Below are 25839 nucleotides of genomic sequence, written 5' to 3' on the forward strand. Positions count from 1 at the left end.
CTGTATTAATTAATTCACTGTCCCAGAGAAAAAGAGAAGAGAATGAGCCATCAGTCTACATTAACCCAAATCCAGTTGGACCTAAGATTCCTCATTCTTTGGACTTTGTTCTGGCAGAGCTGACACTTTTGATGTATAGCTCAGAGGTTAAAAAATGTGTTCCCAGTCCACAGTCTTTTCCGGAAAAACCTTATGGTGACATCTCAGTGTCTTGAGAAAGGGGTACTGACTAGTCATCAAGATAATGTGGATCTGGTCTTAGTCTTTAAATCCCCTGGACAAATCTTACAATCTTTATGCCTACAGTGACCCAATCACAAAATGAATATAGAGTCGTCCCCTCTTACCCACCCACAGGGGGTATGTGCCAACACTCAGTGGATGCCTGAAACCATGGATAGCACATAACCCTACATACACTGTTTTTTCTTATACATACATACCTATGATAAATTTTAATTTCTAAATTAGGCACAGTAAGAGATTAACGATAATAATAAAATAGAACTGTTATAACAATATACTGTAATAAAAATTACGGCTGATGTTTTCTCTTTCACAATATCTTATTGTACAGATTTAATGCCTTTTCCATCTTAACTAAGCACTTATGCACTAGGGCCATAACTTTTGAAATTTTAGGTGCAACAACAAAACTAGCAGGAATTTTTTCCTTCTTCACAGATAGAAGATTCATTCTTACTGTATATCTTAGTAACCTCAGCATACAATTCTTCCTTTCCTTATTAAGTCAAGAACTTTCACCTTTTCACTTAAAGCAAGCATTCTGAAGCTTCTCTTTGACATAACCAAATTGCCAGCATTGCTACTCTTGTGCTTTGGGACCATTATTAACTAAAATAAGGTTTACCTGAACACAAGCACTGCGATCCACAACAGAGGGTCTGATAACCAAGATGGCTACTAAGTGACTAAGGGGTGGGATACACTGGACAAAGGGATGATTCACACAAAGAGATGATTCATATCCTGGGTGGGATGGGGCGGGACAACAGGAGAATTTCGTCAGAAATTTCTACTCAGAATGGTGACAATTTAAAACTTATGAACTGTTTATTTCTGGAATTTTCCATTTAATAGTCTCAGACCTCAAGTGACCGATGGTTACTAACACTGCAAAAAGTGAAACCATGGATAAGGGAGAACTACTGTAATAGCAATAGCCCCATCATAAATATCACTATGACATATATTCAGTTCAATTTGATAAATACTTGTTGAACACTCAGGTGTCAGGCACTGTAAGGGAGATACAGAGTTGTATTACACATGGTCCCTGACCTTAAAGAGTTTAAAATCCATTAGGGTAGGCAAGAAATGTGTATAACTACTATTTGTAAAATGAATTAGGTGCCAAAAGAGAAGTAACAACAACAAAAAAAAAAAGTTCTCTGTCCACACGAAGTAAAAATTTACTTACGTTTGTGGGTATAAAAAAAGTTGCCATAGAGGATGTAACCAACATCTGATCTGGGCCTAGAGAGAGAGGTTAGTCCACAGTAAGGAGGAAACAGACTGGGAAGCAGTCAAAGTGTAAACAGGGCACAGAGAGCAGAAAAATCGTTATCTGGGGAATGATGAGTAGTCAAGATTGGTTGAGGCATAAACTGAATAAAGGACAGTAGTGAGAAATTAGGTAAGAATGAAAGTAGAAATGAGATCAGATCACATGAGGGCTTTACTAAAGTCCATGGTAAGAAATCTGCATGTTGATTCTGCAGGCAATAGGGACCTGCCCAAAATTTTGGAGAAGGTCAATCATAGAATTTCACAGCTGTTTAGATAGATTTAAGCAGCAGGGATATTCCTCCCATATGCATTGGTATGGCCACACTGGTCGTTTATAGTAAGCACTCATTCCCACTGGCCACTAAATAGCCTGTTTATCATTCCTGGATTTAAGGAGACTAGAGGCAGGGAAATCAGATACGAAGCTACTGTATTAGCTGCCTTAGGCAATGAGGATTTAAGATGAGGAAATGCTGTGAACCTTGAGCAAATAAATTTCTCTCTCAATACCTTCATGTGTAAAATAGGGATGATAATAATAGCACTAGCTCCCAGTATTACTGAGAGAATTCAACAAGGTAGTGCAGGGAAAGCACTCAGGAAAGTGCCTGCACATAAAAGTATGCAATAAATTATACATTCATTTATTCATTCATTCATTAAAAAGAAGGGAAAATGCTTCAAAACATGATATGCAAAATTTGGGTATTTTTGCAAATCCCAAGTACTTAAGTACTTAGGGAGAAGATATTGTGATATGCTTGCAAAGTGTGAGCAGACATATCCTAGCCTATTTCTCTCACCCTATAAATAAGATATTTTAGGTGACCTTTAGACTAAAAAAAATAAAACTTGCAAGAACTTAATTGCTCTCTTGACCTGAAAGTGCAGTATTTAAAAATTCAAAACATTTACATCATTTATTTTATTTCCAGTAAAAGTGGAACATCGATGGTGGGAGAGGGTGGGAAAAGGAAGAATGAAGCATGAGGAGGATATGAAAGAGCGGCTTCTTTTGAATCCAATGTAAGGAATAGTTGAGAAGAGTAAGAAGAATAATGACCAGAAGTCAATGAGCATACATTTTCAGTCCCAAATCTTCTACTGATAAACCTTGGCATATCGGTCAATTCATCTGATCCAGGGGCCTCAATTTCCTCATACATAAAATGAAAAGACTGGACTAGATGACTTCTTAAGTGACTAGTTGGCTCTAACATTTCATGACTTCCTTGACAACCATACATACTTTTAGAGAAGCACTTCTTTAACCATGTCTTAGTTTCTATTCAAGTCCACTTGAGATGCCCCTGAATCCACTATGTTCATCCAACAAGAAAGCTGACTTTCTCTAGTCTGTCACAGAGTCAAACCCCTCCAAGAGTTCCTGGCTCCATTTTCACTCCCTGATGACGATCCTCCATCCTTTCTTTTTCACCTAGCCTAGGGCTCCACTGCCTTTTTTTCTTTCCCTTTCATCACACCATTAAAAAGGACAGATAAGGGCAGGCCAGGAATTCTTTAAAGTTCTAGCCCACTCTGGTCTACAAAGCAGGTAATCCGAGAACCCCCTCTACATATTCTCCAGCCAGCCAGGTAAACGTAGACTTGGATAAAAGCCAATTCCCAAAGGGTTCAAATAATCACATCTTGGCCAAGGTAAAACCAGACCATCTCCTTGGACTTCAGTGGACTGCCTTCCTCTATCTAGCACGGGTAACTTCACTGACTAGAGATAATGCAGTATCATCTCTCCCCTTATCTCTGTTGGGCTTCTCAATCTCTCTCACTCAGAATGAGAACCAGCTGTAGCCGAACAGCTACACTGGCATTCACAGCTCAGCTCACCACACACCATAATCCGCAGAGGCAACTGCCAGCCGGGAGAGCATTTGTATGATTCCAGATCTAAGACAGTGTTGAAGTTACTACACAAACCAAACATTGTAAAAAGCAAGGGAGTCTATGTAAATACAGTGAGGAAAAGAAGCCAAGGAGTGCAGCCAGAAAGGAGAAGGGCTGGGCCAGGGGAGGTGTAAAAAAAATCACAGATAAGGTACACAGCCTTTACAGACAACACACGCAGCAAAAATGTCAAAGTGCAGAGACTTGGCGCTTGGCATATTTTGAGCTGCTGAAGTCTAAAGGGCAATTAGGCTATAATTTATATACTGTAATGCTTCAAATGCTCCTAAGCTGTAATAGAAACACAGCTCATTAAATATAGCCAATCTATCATCCCCTCAAGCACCTTGTAACTGTGCTGTGAGAAAACCAATCACCTTTACATTTTAATAAAAATATTATCTTGCCTGAGTACAGAGAAAGGGGTGTAATTTATGGGATGAAAACCAAAGTTTTTAAAGGGCAGGGTGAGAAATGGATGCAGAACTTTTAACCAACAGACCTAGTGAGTTCATGGTCTTTCTTTTTTAAAAACGTGTCAGCAAGTCTTTAGAAGCTGAATTTGGACCTTAAAATCAGGGGGATTATGTTGTCAGTTATTTTTAGATCAACAGTATAAAGTAAAATGGGTGAAAATTGGACTTCTTTTAGAGCTACTTAGCTAAGTCCGTTAAACTCAGTCCACAAGCTTCCCTGTACCTGTTTTCTTTACTTTTCTTCAGTTAATACCTCTTCACATCATCACAGAGAAAAATTTAAAAATAAACATTGTTTCTACATATAATTTTAAAAATTTCTATGCTAAACCTCACTGTCCATCCACAGCAATAAGGCTGAAACAACTTTATCTGAAGAGAACAAATGGATTATTATTAATAATTGCATTAGCTTCCTGTGGCTGCTGTAACAAATTACCACAAACTGGGTGGCTTATCGCAATCGAAATGTATTCTCTCACGGTTCTGGAGGACAGAAATCTAAAATCAAGGTGTCGACAGAGCCACACTCCTTCTGGATGCCCTAGGGGAGAACTGGTTCTCTGTGTCTTCCAGCTTCTGGTGGCTGCTGGCATTCCTTGACTTGTGGACCCCTCACATCAATTTCTGCTTCTGTGGTCCCTCTTTTCCATCTGCCACATCTCTGCCTCACTCTCACGTCACATTCATCATTGGAATCAGCCGCGCCCCCCCCCCCCAGATAATCCAGGATAAACATCTCCTGTCAGAATCCTTGATCATATCTTTTGCCATACAATAGTTACTCTTTTATCATGTAAGGTAATACAAGTTTCAGGGATTAAGATGCGGACGTATCTTTTGGAAGGTCACATTCCACCCACTACAACCACCATTATTTTCACTGTAACAACTGAAAACTTTATAACAATGTACAGTTTTATAAGGTACACCTATCTCCATCATTTTACTTAATCCTCACATCACTCTGCTTCAGGGCAGAGATCTAAGGAATTAGGTAACCAGGCATTCATTCATTCATGCAATCACCGAATAACCACTTATTGAGTACTTATTTTTTGCACAGCCAAGAGTAAACAAGGTACAACAGCACAGTCCCTGTCCTTGGCAGGACCCTTAAGAGCTGTCCCCTGTCATGCAGTGCCTTTAAACTCTGAGACAAGAATATGCTGCATGAGGTAGGATTAATAAAAGCTAGCTAGGAGAGCAACAATCTCACTAAGAAAATCTGTCCAAGTTTCATCTGGGATTCCCACTTTAGCTTTATCTGCTGAACATCAGATTTCTCCCTTTACAAAGCTCAGAGCCTCCTCACAGGCCTGCCACTGCTGAACCTCTTGCCCAACTCACTGCGTAACAAAGCCTGAAGCTCAATTTCATGTTTTCATTATCAACTCTGAATGCTCTACCCAGTTCTGTCACTCCAGGACAGAACAGAACTAGAAAGCAAGGGGAAATGCCTACTGGCCATGCAGTGCCAGTCACCAGTTCACTCAAGCTTGCCTGTCACTCTGAACACTGCAGACTGCCACTGTTTCAGACTCAACTCTGCTTGTTGGGAGAGCTAGGTTTCTGGATATTCTTTAAAGAGTATTCTCTAAGTACATATTAAGGCTCTAAGAGGGAATTTTGCAAATAATATAGAACACCGGATAGTCCCTTATCTTTCAAACTTCTACAATCAGAGAGACTAGCCTTGTAGTACTCATACAATGAACACCTTCTACCTGGAAATTAAGTAGCACCAATTTTCCAAATGTCCTTCAAAAATAACTCATGAAGTATCAGAGCTGGAAGCAACCTCAGGCATCATCTAGTCCAACCTCTTCTTTTTATAGTTGAATAAATGGGCCAGAAGAAATTAATGGCTGTCTCAAGGCACCCAGTGAAATTAGATGCAAAGCCTCTCACAAGCTTCAGGACCCCCCATGAAAAAAATGCATTAACAGCCTTCTTGGGGAGAGTCAGAATAACCAGAAAGTTTGTGGCCAATGTATATTAAGATGTGGGAGAATATATGTCATTTACAGAGGTGGACACAAAAATATGAATGAGTTTTACACTAAAAGGCGTCTGAGTAACAACTGTTATACTTTATAATGAAAATGTTGTTAAAATCACTTTGGTAACCCAGAAATCAAATGGTAACAATCTAAGATGAGCTACTCTAAAAATGTAAGGATGTTTAAATTACTTAGGAAGAACAAGTTGTTTTGTACTTTAGAAGCACTTATTTCACATGTAAGAAAGTAACGTTTAATATATAGTTATTAAAATAGGTCCAAGAATCTCTGCTTAGTAAAATATTCCAGTAATGTTTTGCTTTTCTAATTCACATAGAAGAACTGAAACTACGTTTCTTTCTTCACCTGTTCTGAAATTCAGACTTTATCATGTGTCTTCCCTACAATATCCTAAAGAGGAATATTTCACTATATGCTGAGAATTAATAATACTTCACATGTGTGAGAAATGTACCCTGCAGTTTCACAGAGTACTTTCAAATTTATCACTTCACCAAATCATCACAGCAGTTCTATGAGATATAAAAGGGGAAATGTTTTGTCCACATTTTATAAAAAGGCAAAGGCTCAAAGAGGTCAAGTGCCTTGCCAAAGGTTGCTGCAGAACCAAAAAGTGGTGGATTCTAGCTGGAATCCAGGTCTTCCACTATTTCACTAAATGAAATAGTTTCTCAGGTAAAACTATGCAAGACACAAGAGATTATTAAAAAAAAAAAAAGAGGTATTTTCTGGCTTAGCAAATCTATGTTGAAAATATTTCACTCTTGCTCAAAACCAACACTGTGGAAAATGCATTATCTTGGAAAATGCATCATCTTGGACTCTCAGGGAAACACTTTTTTAATACCTGTTTGATAACTTATTGTCTTTTACCATTTTATTTAAAAGCAAATAGATGAAGTCTGGCGTGAAATGAGGTGGATCATGGATGCTCTACATTATGCAAGATACAAACAGCCAGTTTCTGGTTTATCCATCACTAAGCTGATAGATCCCTCAGATGAGCAGAACCTAAAGAAGATCAATTCCACATCATCACATATAGACTGTCTTGCATCACCATCCCCATCCCCAGAGATGCACAGAAGGAAGGCAATGAGCGGTAAGCAATAAGATCTAAAGTTCTGTATTTCAGTCACCAGATTCTTGGTCCTGTCTCCACTGATAAGGTTCTTTTGTGTTGAGTCATTGATCCCAGCAAGCAGTAGGAAACACTGCTCAGTGGTAAGAGTCTAGAAGCATAGAGTAAACAAAGTCAGAACAGTGGAGGAGTAGGAAGCTAGGATAATAACCTGAGATCACCTCCATTTAGGGGTGGGGAAGATTAGGTCCAGTTCTAGTCCAAGCTTCTAAGATACAAAAGGAATCGGACCAAAACCAGGTAAAAGAGGAGAACAGACCCAGCCTCTAATAAATAGGGGCTGATAGGAGCGAGGAGGAAGTAGGTCGCTGCATGGGCAAGCATTCAGGGCAAACTTCACACCCACACGGCACCAATGTCCCCAGGTGAAATGGGGAAGAGAAACCCTAGATCAACTAGAATCCTGAGCCTGCAGCCATGTAAGCAGTCCGGTCTCATCGTGGATACAACAATCAGGAGACAACTTGCAAACAAGCTAGAGGAGATGTCTCATAATTCACCTCCACTCTTGGGAAATAAATCCGAGTTGACATGACAAATGCTAACCGAGAAAACATGGCTGGGTTGATACAACTTCTACAAAGCACCTTTATGCTTAAGAGCAGAGAGAAAGCATACTAGTCAAAGGCAATATAGTGCTCTTGCTTAGGACATGCTGAAGCTAGTGCCATTTTTCTAGTCAATTAAAATAATGGTATTCAAAGCATCTCTCTTTATGCTATAGCTTATCAGAAAAAGCTTCACCATGATAACAACAGGTATTTCTCATAAACAGTTCTGAAATGTGACCTTGTCCCATAGGGGGCAGCATGGTGTAGCAGAAAGAGCCTGGGTTTAGAAATCAGAGACCTGGATTCAAATTCCAGCTTTGTTTTGCTAATTACATGCACTTGAACAGATTACTACATCTGGGTCTCAGTTTATGCACGTGTAAAGTGAGAAAAATAATATATATCACCTTGAAAGTTATTTGTGAATAAGACAATCTGTGTCAGAAGTTCATGGCATATAAATAGACAATAAATTGTAGGTGTCATATTTAACGTTATTCTTATTGTTGAAAACTTCAGTGGGGTCATGAGACTTTTCTGTAAGTAAGTTTGTGATGCTTCTATGTTTTAAAACTTCAGTGTCTAAAAATCAAAACTTAGCAAGTGGAAGAATTTGAGAGACACTAATTTACATTACCAAAGGATTCTATGATTTAACAAATAATTCAACAAAATAATTATTTAAGTAGATTTTTAATAGATTCCCAGTGGACTGGAGATACATATAAAATACCATCCCTAACAGGAGCTAACCTAATAGGGGAGACAGATATATTAACAATTTCATCGTAACTGCATATGTGATACGCATAGGGTGCTATAACGTCTATTGGAGGTGTTAACCAGAAACTCAAGATCAAAGAGAGCTTCTTGGAGGAGGTAACAAAGTCAAGTACTGAAGGATAAGCAGGAGCTGAGCTGAAAAAGAGGAAAGAGGAAAGCATTATAGGCAGAAGAAGCACAATGTGCAACTACACTGTAGTTCAGGGAAGTGCAAGCAATCCAGCTGAATGCAGGATCTAGAGACATAGTCCTTTTTTTGTTTGTTTCATTAGAAAAAATATTTATTGGTTACTCACTATGTTCCTGGCACTCTTCAAGGTAAAAGGGATATAGTGATAAAGCAAAGTCTGTGCTCCCATAAAGCTTACATTCTAAAATGACAAACAGTGAAAATGTAAATAAATGAGATAATTTCAGAGAGTGAAAATTCCAGTGAGCAATCAGGGTGGGCAGGGAGACTGCTGAATTCAGTAGGGTGATTAGCAGAGATCTACCTGTGAAGATTACATTTAAACCAATCACATAAAAGTAATGCAAAGATCTGGAGTTGGAATATTCCAAGCAAGAGGCCCTGAGGTGGGTGAGGGATGGAAGGAAGGCCAAAGTCACCGGAGCTGAGCAAACAAAGAGGCTAGTGGTGAGAGACTGGATACAGAGAAAAGCAAAGGCCAGATCAGGCAGGGCATCGTAAGAAGTTGAGATTTTATTCTACTTGTGATGGAAAGCCATTGGAAACGTTTAAGCAAGGACTGATACGATCTGAATTACTCTTTAAAATCAAATCTGCCTGTTGCATGAAGAGACCAACACTGGAAACAGGGATATCAATCAGGAAGCCATTAACAAAGGAGATACCAAGTTTTCTGGCTTGAGTGCCTCAGGATATTATGATGCCATTTACCAAAAAGAGGTTAGACAGGAGGAGAAACAAGCTTGAGCAGCTGGGCATGTTGAATTTAGGTTAGCTTTGGGGCATGCCATGCAAAAAGAAACATTCAGGATAAAACAGGATGTATGGGGTCCGAAGCTCAGGAAGGAGAACTTGACTAACAGTACAGACTTAAGAACTGTTGACATATGAATGACGTAGCTATGAAAACGCTTGGTGTTCTCAAGAGAGAGTAAGTACGGTACAAAAGGAGACTATGGAAGGATCCCTGTGGAACAGAATAGGAGACTTCATAGGCTAAGACGTAACAACCAGAGGAAGAAGATAAAAACAAGACAGTAGTGTCACAGAAATTAAAGCAAAACAAATGATGGTGAAAGGTTAAATAAAACCGAAAAGCTTCTATTGTCTTGTTTTGTCTTTGTCTGTAACAAGGAAGTCATCCATGATCTTAATGACAGCAGTTTGTGAAGGAAAGGAGGTAGAAACTGAATAGAAGTAGATCAGGGAATAAATAGAAAGTAAAGAAGTGGGAACAGTAAGGATACACTCTTTTCAAAATCTTGGCTGTGAAAGAGAAGAGGGAAGGAGGGCAGTAGCTGGAGAGGAACAAGACTGAAAGGGCGTTTTTTAAAGGTAGGAAAGATAAGCCCTCTGTTGTTCCACATTTCATGTAATTCTACAATTCAGTTCTACCTCTACCTTTGCAGCCCTTGTCTGCCCTCTCTGCTCACAGAACTTTCCCAGTGTTTAATCTTCTCTTGGCCACATGATCTTAAGTAGGTCCTCATTGGCTGTATGAGGGTGGCCTCTCCTGTGCCACATAAGTGCCAAACTCTCACGTTGGCCAGAGGACGAGTTACACACACTCCCTGCTGGGAGGATCTGGCCAATTACACTCGGATTTTATTATTAACTTAAAATGTGAGTGATCATCATTCTGTTTCTTAAAATATAGCTCTCTCTTGGGTCCATTTATTTCTCTGAAGCCAAGATTCCATGGGCTGTGAAACACAAAGACGTGGAGGGCAGCAAATGAAAAATGGAACCCAGTGACAGGAAAACTGTTGAGAACTGGGAGAAACATTCAGCATTACATCCCCTCACAAAAGCAAAAGCACTTCAGAGCAATGAAATCTGCTCCTGCACACTCTACCCTCTCCACTAGTGTAACTATTTTTAATTGTTTGGAAACCACTTACGAAAAGGGAAAAATCCAATTTAGAGGAACATCCCCACTGGGTTGCTCACAGGCAAAGTTGGCAACACAATTCCATTCTGTGTGACTAGAGCTCACTTAACTTCTGAGAAGCCTGCAGGAAACACAAAGCCTATGTATCACAAAACTAGACTCTGGTACTAGCCCAAGATTCTGTTTTAAGGCTGTTGAGTACCTAGAATTTGTTACTATATGTGTATGTGTGTGTAGCTGGAGGGACAGGGTGGAAAGGCAGTGGAACTCCGTAACTTACTTCCCATTTCTGTGTGGTTTTCAAACACAAAGTCAAGTCCTCTGAGTCAATTAAAATTAAGCATCTCCCAAGGACCCAAGGGGGAAAGTTGGCTCCTAGAAAAGGCAGCTCTAGGCAGGGGGTGGAATGATTGGTCCATCACATGGGTATTTTCTCTCCCACTCCTTTTCTGTGGGTATAGTGGTCACACACAGCAGCATTTTTTTTTTCCTATACTGCTATTTCTCCTAGTGACGCATGGGTGAAGCAACGGGGGGGGGGGGGGGTTCCTTCAGATGCATGTGAAGATTATCCTGATATTCCAAACGTAAATCTTCCCAGATGATGTAAAGATTAAGAACACTATGGCATAAACTAAATAACAAAAAATTAACAGGAATCTGAAGATGAGAAATTATAGACGGTGAACAAATCCCTGAGGTTCTACCCAAGGCCTGATGAGAGATTTATTAAAATTCTTTATTTCTAAATTATTTAAATTCTATTCAAACACAGTGGAAATAGAGTCAATGAAGCACACACACAGAAAGTATCAATTTGGACAGTGATATATTAAAAATGTGAAGATGGATTTTTAGGGCAAATACTACTTCTTATTCCTTTCCATCCTGCCATGCCCCCTGCCTTTAAGAGAAAAGCAATAGCTTTAAATCAATTATTCTTTCCTGCAGTGTCATCTCCCCATAACACCCTCAAAATCCACATCAACTCTACTCTGCTGTTGTTGGCCTGATCCACAGAGACCAGGAGTTGCAACACCCATTACAATGGCAAGAAAGCCAAGCTACCTAAGCCAGCACTAATACTATGGGCAGAACTTCCATCAAACAGCTCCTGGGTCAACCAGAGGGGAAACGCAAGGTTCTACAAATGCTGGCCTGCCCAGTGGGCCCTCTAAGGGAATTGAGGAGCACAACCAGGTTTATTAAAATAACAACTGGGCAAGGTGCCTACAATGCTTAATGGAGCATATGGCCTGGATCTGGGGATGGAAGCTGCACTTTGCATTCTTTTCCAGGAAGGGAGGGAGTGGCAGTGGCCTAAGTCCCTGGAAACTCTCCTCAGTGCCCTGGCTGGCATCCTGGAGATTTTCCCAGCTTGTTCTGGGAGGGGTATCCCACTCTAAGCAATAGGTTCCACTAAGTCCTATAATAAATAATACAACCACCATGGAAGTCAAATATTTAGATTCCCACTAGAGCAGTGTTTCCAAAGTGTAGGTCTATGAACCTACAAGATAATATTTACCATTCCATACTCAAGCCATTTTTCATCTCCTTCCTGGGTTACTACAGTTATAACTAGTTCTTCTCTTGATTTATCTCCTATCTCTCTTACTCCTGGGAGCTATAGTAAAGAATGTATATCATTTACAAATTGACTGCTAAAATCTAGGATGGGGAATACAGTACTGGACTAGATCATCACCAACACAAGACACCATAAAGAGATTATTATTCTCCCTTATTATCAAGACCATTCTCACAGCAAAATCTTGAAGTTTTTCTGATTACTGGTTTGTATTTTAATGAGTCACCTCTTGATATGTTTTCTAGTTATTATCTATTGAAGCTGGAAAAGATTTCAACAATATTAATACCTTCTGTTTGTAAGGCACTTAAAGTATCTGTAACAAACTAATTTGATCCTCATTAGCACCTATGGAAGAAAGGCAATATAATTACCTACACGCTACAGATTAAAAAAAAGGTTCAGTGGGGCTAAGTAATTTGCTCAAGATCATATACACAGTAAGGAGCAAGACAGGACTTCAGCCCAGTTTGTCTAATTTTAAGACAATTGTTCTTTTTGCTATAACTGGGCTGACTCTTAAGTCAAGTATCACCAAATATAAAGCAAAATGATTCAGGTGACTGTTTTCAGGAATTTCTATGTCAGATTAAGTAAATTAGATTTTGGGGGGCTGTATTCAGCATTGTTTTTAAGAAGCAATCAAATCTCACTACTCTTTAAGCTCTTGAATTTCAATATTTGTTTCACTTTCAATTCAATCCAGCATTCTTTACTGAGAGCCTTGTATGTACAGCACAAGAAGTTAATAATACAGTGACAATTAATTCACAGCCTAGGCCTTACGGTCTGTTCATATGTCCATGTTCAGATTAGATGATCTGGGAAGTCCAGCAGATCTGCATGCCCCTTTACTTGACTCCTTCCTTCACTGACTGACTTCTTCAACATTTACCAAACAGAGATGAATAAGACATAGTGAACACCCTCTAGAGTTCATAGTTAATGAGGGAGATAAAAATACAAATGAGTAACCTTTAATAAGTCTTGATAAGTGCAGTAACAAAAACATAAATAAAATGCTATAAGAGCCAAGAGAAATGAGCAGCTAACTCCATCTGGGGAAACCAGCACAGGCTCTTCCTGAGAGACTGAGTCCTAAAATATGATGCTCCATTGAAATGTAAAAATGTCCGACCTTTGAAGCATACCTTCATATATGCCTTAGTCCCCTGCAACCAATAAAAGCTCACTATTCGGATGTTGAGAGGTCAAAGTGCAAACAGATCTTGAGTGTTTGACCTGACTATGGGCTGCAAAGAGGGAAAAGGTGATACAAACCCCTCAGCAGTTGCTTCTAGTTGTATCATTTTTACTATCAGACTTCTAGTGGGTTAAATGGTGGCCACCAAAAAGATATGTTCATGTCCTACCCTCAGAACCTACGAACGTGACCTTATTTAGAAAGAAAAGAGTCTTGACAGACTTAATTAAGGATCTTGAGATGATATCATCCTGGATTATCCAGGTGGGCCCTAAACCCAATGACGGGTGTCCTTATAAGACACAGAACAGAGTTCGTGTGAAGACAAAAGCAGAGATTGGAGTGATGCAGCCCAAGGAATGCCAGCTGCCACTAGAGGCTGGAAGAGGCAAGACAGTACTCTCCCCTGGAGCCTCCAGGGGGAGTACAGCCCTGCTGACACCTAGATCTCAGACTTCCAGTTTCCAAAGTTGTGAGAGAATAAACGTCTGTTGTTTTAAGCCACTCAGTACATGGTAATTTGTTACAGCAGCCACGGGAAACTAATACAAGACCTAATATGTTTCTCTTACTAAGAGCTTAGTATAACTCTGAGTGGGTACTGCACAAAGTGCGTCAGATGAACCAGGTCCCAGCCCTCAGGAAGCTTCCACAGAAAACCATGGGAATTCTAAGGTAAATAGCAGTACAGCAGGTTTTTGGAGGGAGACAAATTTGCATGTAGATTCCTATTCTGCCACTTAGCAGGTATATGAATTGGAAATTTTAATAAATCTGTGCTTCAGTATTCTTATCTGCAATATGGGAACTATTGTAAGAATTTAACAGGACAAAGCACCAAAAGCACTCAGCATAATGGCTGGCCCACAGTTAGCACTAAGTATCAAGTACTGTTATTACTGTTGTGGACACAAATGAATACTTCATGTGGACAGCTGAGAGACAACAGTGATCAGACAGAGAGGGAAGTTCAATTGAAGTCAATTATCAATTAATTGCATGGATCTGATTCCCAACCCAATTTCAAATCTTCAGTTAACCTCTTCTTCATGACCCCTACGGCACCTATCGCGGCCATCATCAAAAACAACCAATAGTTTGGAGACCCTGTTACTGGCAGTTCCCTATTTTTCCCACTAAAGACAGGAAAAAGTACTGTCTAAAATTATTTTAAGAACATCAGTCATTCAGCCCAGGTCTTTATCCAGTTCTCTCCTTTTAACTTGAAAATCTATGCCTGTCTTCTTCCTAACCAGGAGCCCTTCCATCTTTTTCACTAGCTCCCAAGTGATCACCCCTCCTTGTTAAACCCATCAACCTACTATTCATATCTTTAATGGTTCCCTCTCCAATGGTTCCTTCTTCTCTGCCTGCAAACATCTTCCCTCAACTTTGCTACCCTACCAAGTTCCCATTCTAACTCCTCCAGGATGTTCTGACCAACACCTTAACCTCAACCTGTCCAAATTAAATTTACCATCTCTTCCACTCCCAACCCTGCTGCAATTTAACTCCTTTGGTTTAATGCTACTCCTATCTTCTAGGCACCAAGGCTTGAAACCTATTATTCGTCTCAGGGCCTTTCCATAGGTGTGTAGTAAACATCTTTGAATGAATGACTTTCCTGGATTTCTATTTTCTTTCACATAACCACCACTCTTGCTCAGCACCACAATCTGAAAAAGGTAAATATTTATAGGAAACGCAGCTTGGGCAACAGCCTCCCAGCTGGCCTTCCTGCTGTCTGTGTCCTCCTGATCCAGTTCATCTTACATCCTACCTGCTACATAACTACCCTAAATCACACCTCTCATCTTGTCAATTACTTCTTCAAAATTTTCTAATAATTATCCGTTGGCTACAAAATTAGGTACAAATTCCTTATTGAGGCATAAGGAATTATGCCTCCTCTGGCTCCACTTTACCTTTAATTTTGCCAGTTATACAGTCTGTCACATGTGTAGCCTTGGGTAATCACCACTATAATCAAGATACTCAACTGTACCATTACCATGAAACTTACTCTGTTACTCCTTTATAGGTCTTACCCATCCCCCATCTCTACCCCTGGCTACTACTAATCTGTTCTTCTATAATTATTTCATGAATGCTACATAAATGGAATTTTTTATTTGTATTGATGAGCAGTATTCCACAGTACAGATGTATCACAGTATGTTTAACCATGCATCCACTGAAGGATATTTGGGTAGTTTCCAGTGTGGGGCTAATACCAATAAAATTGCTATGAACATTCATATGCAAGTTCTTGCATGAAAATAAGCCTTAGCTTTTCTAAGGTAAATTCCCAAGAGTGAAATTGCTGACATCTTACTTTTGTAGCCTCATTTTCCCAAAATTCCACTCCTGTTCCCATATTATAGTCAAATAGGACTACTTGTACTGTTTCTTCTTCGTCTCTGGTTTGTAATCTCCTCATCAGTGTTTGCACATTTATTATTAAAAGCTGCCTCAAATCACTTTTTGAAAGTGGAAGAGGAAATAAATTAATATAGACAGAAATAGAGATGGATGAATGGAGAGAAAAAACAAATGAGATGATAGAGTATTTTATCAACCCTGTCCCAATAAAATGTTACCTCTTTCCTATAAACCTGTATCTTATTTGCTAAACTTCTCTTGCAAAATGTATGTTCTCCCACAGCCTCATAGATGCATACATGCCCTCTACCTCTGCTAAAACAGTAAACTCCCTGGAAATAGATCATTTCTTATCAACTTTATATGCAGTCAGCCACCAAGCACAGTGTTTCCGTTAGAGCAGGAGTTCAAGCAAAACAGAACCTTCATCATTGAATTAAGTATTTTTGTCCTGAGAGGGCTCTGGTCTAACCAGGAAACCAGGATGTTACATTTACATTAAAAAAGATAACTAATAATACAAGTCTAACCTTTGGCTGAGTGCCAAAGGTTAACAGGAGCAAAACATATTTCAGAAGTGCAGACAAGTGCACAACCCTTTCTGGTACAGTTGGGGAATGCTTCCTAAAGAAGGTTTTGTTTGAGGGAATCCTTGAACAGATGAGTAGAACCAAAAAAAGTAGCAAAGGCAGTCCTTTCTGACAACCATTATTTAAAGAACAACATATGGGTTGATCTCACTCTTTGTAGGTGCTGGGTAATATTCCATAGTACAGATGTACCCAAATTTTAAACTGTTCTCCTCATTATGGACATTTAGGTTTGCATCAGTTAGGATTAAGTCTGGATTCATGTTAAAGAAAACCCAAATAAGAGTGTCATAAACACAAGATACTTTCTCTTTTGTGTGAAAGAAGCCCAGACAATTCAGGGACTCCATGGTCTTCAGATACCACACCCCATTTTCCAGCTTCACCATCCTAGCACATGGCTTCCTCTTCCAAGGTTGCCTCATGAGCCCACCAACACATCCTGTTACAGGCAGCTGGAAGGAAAAGAAGAAAACAAAATGGCCTATCACCCAGCTAAGGCTGCTCCCTTAATGTAGCCTTCCAAAAGTTTCATATCATACTATCAGTTCTATCTCACTGGACAGAACTTAGTTATGTGCCCATGCCTAGCTGCAAAGGAAGCTGGAAAAATGTGGTCTTTTACATGAGTGCTGTCTCAAACAAAATTTAAGATTTTGTAACTAAAAAAGGATAATGGATATTGGGTAGCAGCCAGCAGTGAGAGAAAACTGAAACCTTGCCCTGCCAATGAGTAAGCACACGTCACCTTCTAGAGACAGGAAAAAAAAAAAAAAAAAAAGGAAAAGAAATAGTTCACACCTTGACCCTGAAATAAACAAATTAGAAAAAAAAATTACATCTGGTTCTAGTTCCCAAAATAGAAAAAAACCTTAATCCCATTGTGTAAATTACTGACCCACTAAGAAAACAACTTTTTCCTCTGATGTTCGCAATATTCTTATGATAATCATGTCTAATTTTCCACCATGAACAGACAAACTATAACACTGCAACCCTGTGTGTTTTTACTTTAAATACCTGTTGTATTTTTTAATTAGCAAGCCAGTCCTGAATTTGGACTCCCTTGCAGAACTTTGCCAAGTGAACTATTTTTCTTTTCTTAAAGCTTCTGTGTCTCTAAGTCTGCCTTTCACAGTAGTCTCAGCCACTAGATTATTTCTAGTTTTTCATTATTATATATCATGCTGCAGCACACAACTTGTAAATGCCTCCATGTACACATAGTGATAATTTCTCAAACATGGATATCTAAAAAAGGACCTGCTGAGACAAATAAAATGCACATTTTAAATATATTCTACCAAGCTGCTATCCAAAGAGCCATGCTAGTTTATATTCAAACCAGCATTATATGAGGTTCCCTGATTTCCCATACATCACCAACACAAGAGGTTATCACTCTTTTTATTTTCAGTAAATCTGATGGGCAAAAAAAATGCCTTGCTTTTGTTTCAGTCTGCATTTCCCAAACTGCTATCTAATTAGTAATTACAGTCTATCTAGGCTATATTTATTATGCTTATTGGCCATTTGTATTAATTATTCTTTGAAGTGTTGGTTATCTTTTGTCTGTTTGGATTGCCTTCTTATTTACAGGAGATCTTTATATATCCAGGATATTATTCTTTTGTTAAACATATTGTTACTATTTTCTTTCAACCTATCACTTACCTTTTTACTTTGTTTATGGGATCATTTGTTTTACAAAGCATTAAACTTTGATGTAGTTAAATTTATCAATCACTTCTTTTCTGACTTCTGAGGTTTTGCCTTGCTTAGAAAGTCCTTCAGACCCAAAATTACAAACATATTGTCTTCTAATGTTTGTAGAAGCATTAGAATGTTTGCTTGTTATATTTAAACTACATGCAATTTATTTTTTATATATGAGATAAGGTAGGACTTCCTCTAATTATTCTCCTAAAGAGATAACCAATTGTCCCAACACCATATAATGAATAATCTATTCACTCCCCTACTTTGAAATGTTATCTTTGCCATATGTTCAACTATCACACAGAATTAAGACTGTTCCTGGACTTCATATTTCTGTTCTACAGATCCATCTGTCCATTTGTACAACAAGACTACAAATTTTTAATTACCAAAGCTCTACAGTATGTTTTGATACCTTGTAAATCAGGCTCCTCCCTATTGTATCTTTAAAAAAAAAAGGTTGGCTATTCTCACAATTTTTTTTCCAGATAAATTTAAAAGTCAATTTACTAAATTCCATTTAAAAATCCTATGGAGATTTTTGAATGGGACTGCCTCAGATTTATAGATTAGAGCTTTCTTGTTCTTTTATTAAGAGCTCTTGCACGTTTTCAAAATTAGCATATATTTACCAAGTACCTGTTAAGGGCTGAGTTCTGTGTGAAATTCAAAGGATTTTAAGACAGTCTTTGCCCTACAGAAATGCACAAACTGACTGGGAAAAAGATATAAACAACTAGTGCATTAAACAACAAATATCTACAGAACTAAACTTGTGGCTCATTTATGATCATTCTAGTATGACCTCTGAGGCTGACTTTTGCCTCTGATTCCACTTCTGTTTTGTTTTTTCCCTTGGTATTCAATGTTTTTCTTTTTAAACACCTGACAAAGGGATAAGTACTCATACACCCAACTGATTTTTTTAGTCACCCTAAGAAAGAAATCCTATTATCACCCCCATTTTGCAGATAAAACTGAAACTCAAAGAAGTTAAGTAACTTTCCCAAGACCACAAAGCAATGTGGAGGCCAACTAGGATCTGAAACCAGGTCTCCCTGACTACGGCCACCCAAGTGCCTTCTCTTCTTCCCCCTTTTAAGTTTCAACTACTTTATCAAATGCAAAAATCATCTCTGAAATAATAGGTTACAAATAAAATGAATGACATCCAGTTTTGTTTCCTCTCTACACATGCACAGTGAATAATAATAAAATCAGATGAGGAAAGGAGACCATTTTCCCCTCTGCCACTGCAAGGGTTGGCACTGTCAAGAATTCCTCTCTTTCCTCTCTTAAGCTAAGAACAGGAGCCACTACATAACTTAATCACAGGGCCCACGCAGAAAGGAAAAGTGTTCAAAAATTATTAGAATTTCAAGAAATGAGAGCGGACCATTAAACGACGCACAAGCCCTTCTAGGCACAGAGGGGAGAGGGGAGGGAGGGGAGGGAGGGGAGGGAGGGGAGAGGGGGGAGGGGAGGGAGGGGAGAGGGGGGAGGAGAGGAGAGGGGAGGGAGGCCTCAAACATAGGCTCCTACTTGGGCCCTGGCTGCGAGTTTCTCTTTTTTCTAACTTCAGTCTCTGGCTTTGCAGATTCACAGCCGTGCTCTGACGAAGAAGCCTGCTCGGAAGTCTTCCTCCCCACCGACAGCGACTACGACTCCAGTGACGCTCTGAGCCCTCGAGACCTGGACCTGGTCTACCTGTCGTCACACGACATCGCCCAGCAGGCCCGAAGCGGCCTGAGCGGCAGTGCCCCCGACGTCCTGCAAGTGCACGACATGAAGCCTCCGTCCGGGCCGGGCCAGGACGCCCAGGGTCGCGTCCCAGCGCCAGAGGCCGACCACTCGTGCGCCGAGCTCCTACACGGCCTGACGCTCACGGGCCTCACGCCTAAGAACCACGCCAAGATGGCGCCGGGCGCGCGGCTGCCGCTGGGCTTCCTGGGAAAGCGGAAGCCGGCCAAGCATCCGCACTACGGCGGCTTCAGCCGACACCACCGCTGGCTGCGCATGCACGGCGAGACGCACTCGCTGTCGCTGTCTGAGGGCGTTTACACGCAACACCTGTCCCGGGCCTGCGGCCTGGCCCAGGAGCCGGGGGCGGCCGAGCAGCTGGGGCCTGCCTCCGAGGGGCCCCGGGGCTTGGCTCTGGCCCATGCCGCCAGTCTCCCTGAGGAGCCGAAGGGCAGCCTCCAGGACCCGAGGCCTGCGGTGCGCCGCATCTTTGTGGAGCCCTACCCCGAGGCCCTGGTGGATGCCAAGCCCTGGGCGGCCTTGAGCCCGCCGGCCGGAGGCCACTCTGGCCTGCCCAGCCCCAGCGGCCCGGAGATGAGTCCAGATGGCCCGACCTCCTCCCCGGTGTCAGAAATACTCAGCAGCATGCTTTAGGGAGGCCCGCGACTAACTGTCCGCCGGTCCACCTCAAGTCCCTGCATTTTCCATCACCCTGCTCCCAGCCTACCCCTACCGTGTCCCCATCCATTTTCAAATGGTTTGAATGTTAAAAACCCAAAGGTTATCGGTTCAAGGCCCTCTTTTTTGGAGCAGAGTTGGAGTGGAGGCAAGAGTTGCCAGTGTCATTTCGAGTTCAGCCTATAAAGGGTGTACTTAGAAGGGCTTTTGTGACAACATGGAGTCCTGGACGCAAGGATTCAAACATGCCACCCTGTTGGTGGCACCTGTGACTGAGGTAGGGCAACCCCAAGAGCCACCCTCAGTTCTGCAGCTGGCTGTGTAATCTGACCCCTGACTTAGGGCTTTTCCATGAATTTCATGATTGATGGGGAGGAGTTCCATAGATGACAATAAGATGAAATAAGATATTGTTCCCTCCATTCCCAACCTTTAGAAGAGTTTGGGGGATAGAAGCCCAGGTTGCGTCTCTAGGGAACAGGGTCAAGTGGACTTGTCCTGGGTTCCCTGTCAGCTGAACCAGGTCATTCCAAAGAGCAGGGTTCTCAGCAGCTCAACAAATCCAGTTTATCCATCAGCACTGATCTGAGTAAATAGGACTTGGTCAGGCCTTCAATTAGTGCTGTTTGGAAACCTCCAGAAACAAAAGTAGAGGAGGCTTCTCTTCTAGCTCTGTCTTACGAAGATTGTTCACTCAGCTCCCATTCAAGCATGAAAATGGGCCATATATTATTCTAGGGTGCAAGGAGGTGGCTGAGTGAAGTGAAAGCCTGGATTATAGACAAGGGGTGGGAGAGAGACATGCCCCAAAATGTGTTTCCTTTCCAATCCTAAAATAAGTAAATCCACAAGAGTTGTGTCTCTGAAAATGATAATGGATCTGCTCTGGATTCTTAGGTGATAGATTTGTTACGGAACAAGAAAGTGCCCTTCAAATATAGCCAGGCAGGGATAGAGTTTTTATAGTGATACAAGCACAACTACTCACCCCCACATCACAGGACCTGAGACATTGTCCAGAGCATGGGTTGCTGCCTTCCCTTTTCAATCTACCCTTCCAAAGTCAGTTTTGCCCCTAGATCAGCTGACCCATTGGCCTCCTTAGAAGGCCCTACCAGTGGTTCCAAGACTGTGTTCAAAGACACCTGAAAAATCTTGCTATGGTCTCATTGCCTCCCACCTGCCTTTCTCACAAATGAGAAACCCAAATCAAAGAGGAATCACACTGCATATTCAAAAAAGGCACGAGCCCCCTCTCCTTTCCTGGAGCCAAGACCCATTCAGTTCACTGATATTCTAAATGGTCCTTTTCTGCTTCACAGACATTTTGGTTAAATATTGCTCTTTATGGCCCTACCCTTGTCCTCACAGTTCCACCATTCCGCCTCATGGGAGTTCATACAAAGTCCCCTGTTCACAATGTTATTCCGATCCCTTTCATTTTTAAAACATTTGATTTAAACATAAATAATTACCCTGGTGGAAAGGTACAGATTTGGCCCATGGCCTATGGTCATTAGAAAACTAAAGCCCAGAGCTCAGTCTTTATTTTTTTAAGAGATTTTATTGTCAATGAACACCAACCCCCTTGCCGCCACCCCCAAAGAATCTTGATCAGAATCACTGCAGCTCCTTTTCCAGGCCTGGGAGGATTTTTAAATGCAGTTTTCTTCTGTTCTGAGTTAATTCTATGTGTATGGAGTATTAGAACTAGAAGGGACTATAAAATTAGTCTAAGTCCTTGCATTTACAGGTAAGGCAGTCAAGGCCCAGAGAGGTTCAGCAACTTACTCAAAGTCACGGAGCTAGTTTAGTCTCAGAGTTAGGGTCAGAACCCAGAACCACTCCCTTGATCGCAGTGTTTCCATTGAGAATTGGTACATACTCAACTTTTCATTGTCTATAGGCTACTCAGCTAGTTTACAGATCATCTATCTGCTTCTAATGCCAAATTCAACTCTTTTTCTCAACTTTTACCTAACAGATTTCCAATATCACAGAGCTCCTTGTTGCTAGGAAATACAAATTTCATATAACGGGTAGCTAAGCTAATTAATTGATTATAATTAACTAAAAACCTAATTTGGGAGAAATGTCGTTTAAAATTGCTTACCATATGACTCCCATTTAAAAACAAAAATGCCACAGAGTTACCTGCCCTCAGTTTCTTCTTATTTCTAATTGTAAGACAGATTGTATACGTTGAATAAGTTTGTGAGATGAGATGCTGGAATTGTCAAGGACTCAGAAACCAAGCAATTCTCTGATCATGACCTTTCTCGTGACATGGAAGGAAGTTTGTGACTGTGAATTAGACAGGAGGCATTCAACAGACAGCAAAAGCAGACTGACCCACCTTTCTGGCTCCTCATCTGGTCAGCATGTTTTGGCACACTGGACCAAATAATGGCTCATGAGGTAAAATGGCCTTAAATTCAAACCCTCTAACTTATATTAGGGACATTGGGTAATTTTTTTACCTTCTATGAGGAAAAGAGATGTATGCCCATGAAATGAATAATGAACCTTAGATTTCAATGAGCATACTTAATCAATTTGAAAATGTGTTTTCCAAGCAATATCCTTTGAGAAAAGTAGATTTTATATCATCAATAATTAGCTATCGTTATCTGTTCTAGGAGGTTCCCTCCATCCATACCTCCACTTTGCAACTTCTTGTGAGCCTATTTTAAATTAAGACATTATTCTGAGAGATAACTGTGTTCTCTAATTCATATTCCTTTATTCATTTGTCCAGTCTTCTCATTATATAGACTTTACAAAGTCTGAGGATTCTTGTCCATTTGTTTGTTTTGCTTTGTCTTATTGGTTTGGTTTTGTTTTGGATATGATGGACTTTTGTCTTTCATTCTTTTTAAGTCCAGCCTGGGAGCCTGTTTCAGGTCTTCTTTTCCACCATGTTTCTAACATGCTTAAGTCTCCCGTGTACTATCCAGCCTTTGTCATTTGTGAAACCCTCAAAAATCACTGACAGAGATCCTCCCATATATGTCTCTATTCTAAGTCCCACACAGAACAAAGAATCAAGTATGAAACATTCCTGGGCCACAGGGAGCTCACAGTCTGACATGAGTGTAGCCATCATCATCATACATCTTCCCATCAATGTCTTAGAAGAGGCAGGAGCCTGTCTCGTTCACCAGGCCAACATAGTACATGTTGGGCTGGACATCTTTGATTTTCCTCTTTTCATAAAAGAGGATAGCCTGGAAAATGCAGGTCACCAATGTATGTGCTTGTCAACCATTTACAAGGCTATGACATCCTCTTCCTTGGTGAGGGTACCTGGGAGACAGTAATCAAAAACGTTTACTCCCGGGAGTGGGTGTTTTAAGAAGTAGTAACTTAAAGACAAGACCCATTCCATTTTAAGAACATTCATTAATGTTCAAAGCAATAATTACACTGGGGAAAATAGTTCCATTTGGTTTGAAAGTTGAAGCCAGTCAGTAATAATATTCCTCCAGCCCCCATTCCTAAGGGATCCCAAAGCACTTTATGAAAAGCACTGACTGAAGCCTTGTTGTCCTCCCCTAAAAAGACCTTGTCCGGGAGCCACCTGGCAAACACCCACCCTATCCTTGCCAGGAGATCATGCCAGACGAGTGGAAAAGAGGACTGGCCTCTCGATCATTGTTATCCTGCCACACGAATGTGCGCCCTGGTGAATGTTGAGCTCTTCCCTCCAAGACAACAATTTCAGACAAGTAGGCAATACCAGAAAAACCCCAACTCCTTGGGCTCTTCTCGTTCTTCACGCTCCACCCGAGATGTACTAACTTTCTCTTGGAGAACTATCAGCTCAAGCTGTTAGGGGGTTTGCAGTGCATTTCAGTTCCCTGGTTATGTCAACGGCACACAGAATTCACTGGCTCCTTAAAACTGATCCTTTTTGGAAAGATGATACTATCCTTCTATGGCTATCTCAAATTTGCAAGTACTGAGCTACAGCAGAGAGTGTGTCCATCTCTTGGTATATTTGTTTATTAAACTATAACATACCAATTAGAGAGGGTAGTCAAATTAACAAGAGAGCACTCTCAGAGAATTGAAAGTGCAACATTGTCACTTTGTAAAGTCTAAATATTTTTCCAGATGATTCAATTAAGCAAATCTGAACTTTTTTTTTCCCCTGGTCATACCTTTAAGGAAATTTTTAAAGGAGCTATTTGGAAAGCAATGATACTTCATCACAGGTAGTAGGGCGAACAAGGAAAAAACTTGTTTCTTTGCTGGTCACCTCTCCTAAGATGTTCAAACCCACGGCTTATGACTGTTAAGCGAAACTTTAATGCGGCCTTACAAACAACAAGGGTAGTGTCTCTAAAACTATGTTGTACAGCTTGGAAACTTATTCTAAGATCTTAATTCAGAGTTTTTCTGAGGTGTTGAACTTTGCCATTAGCAAAAAGTATTTTTAGAAAAATCCATTGACTGTTTATGAAGCACTGATTTTTGCCATATTTCAGGTCTCTGGTTTTTCCACCACATCTGCACACAGTAGTTATATTTGTTATTTTTTTAATTATTTCTTCTATTTCCATTAGTAATGAATTTGTAAAATGGTTATTCAAAAGGACAGTTGGTTTTACTTAAACAATCAGGTAGTCTGTGATGATATTCTGTTTGGATAAAGGAAGTAGATTTGTTGTTTGTTTTCAATATTATCCTAGGGTCGTTCCTCTCCAGATATATACATTTTTTTTTTAATTTTAGAAGAAGCCAATATTTAACTTAGTGGCAAATGTTAAGAAGCTATTAGTTAATGCTCTTTGCTCCTCTTCCTTCAGTCTGTGGCATGAAAGTCTGAACATGCTTTCACAGTAACCACCAGCTAGCAGCTGATTTATAAAAACCAAGTCTGGCAAATTGTTGTATTAAGTCACTCTGAGTTGCTGTACCCCTTCTTGCCCCGAGACAAAGCTGATGTTTGGGGATTCCTATGTATGTGGTCACAACACCACTTTAATGTTTGCAATGGAAAGAAGTGTGGGGCTGGGGGTGGGGGGGGGGAGTACAGATATATTATAGAAAAAGTAATTTAAGTGACATTCTATTAGGCAGTGTTTAATTGCTTCCTGCCTAATGTGTACATAGTAATTTGGCTGATTATTGGTTGTTATTTTGTTCAGAATTTATTGTTTCTTGTTGCTATGTATGCAACTGAGTGTATGTAAAAGTTTAGACTTCGGTACGTTATCTGCACAATTTTGTGTGCTTTAAACCTCTGTAAATGTACAGAAGAATCACGTATGGTATGTTAAATGTGACCTCCAATCTTGAAACAATACTATTTTGTAGTATGTACTTTTGCAAACTATTTGAACATTTTAAATGGATATTGTAAACGGCCAGTACCTTCAATCTAAAACAAGACTGGTAAAATGCATGCCTCTCGAGCCTACCAATTTATAAGAGGTCAG

The 25839-nt window shown here is 40.3% G+C and overlaps 1 protein-coding gene across 1 annotated transcript in view; it reads left to right on the forward strand.

Annotated features, from left to right (window-relative positions):
* Positions 1–24717, forward strand: part of ANKFN1 (ankyrin repeat and fibronectin type III domain containing 1) — a 292737-nt gene extending 268020 nt beyond the window's left edge. The window contains exons 19-20 of the mRNA XM_031468095.2: positions 6824–7037; positions 19575–24717. Of these exons, the coding sequence (XP_031323955.2) occupies positions 6824–7037; positions 19575–20371 (1011 nt within the window). The 3' untranslated portion in view covers positions 20372–24717. The remainder of the gene's footprint in view (positions 1–6823; positions 7038–19574) is intronic.
* Positions 24718–25839: the final 1122 nt, after the last annotated feature.

This window comes from Camelus dromedarius, chromosome 16, assembly GCF_036321535.1.
Source record: "Camelus dromedarius isolate mCamDro1 chromosome 16, mCamDro1.pat, whole genome shotgun sequence".
In the NCBI taxonomy this organism is placed as follows: domain Eukaryota; kingdom Metazoa; phylum Chordata; class Mammalia; order Artiodactyla; family Camelidae; genus Camelus; species Camelus dromedarius.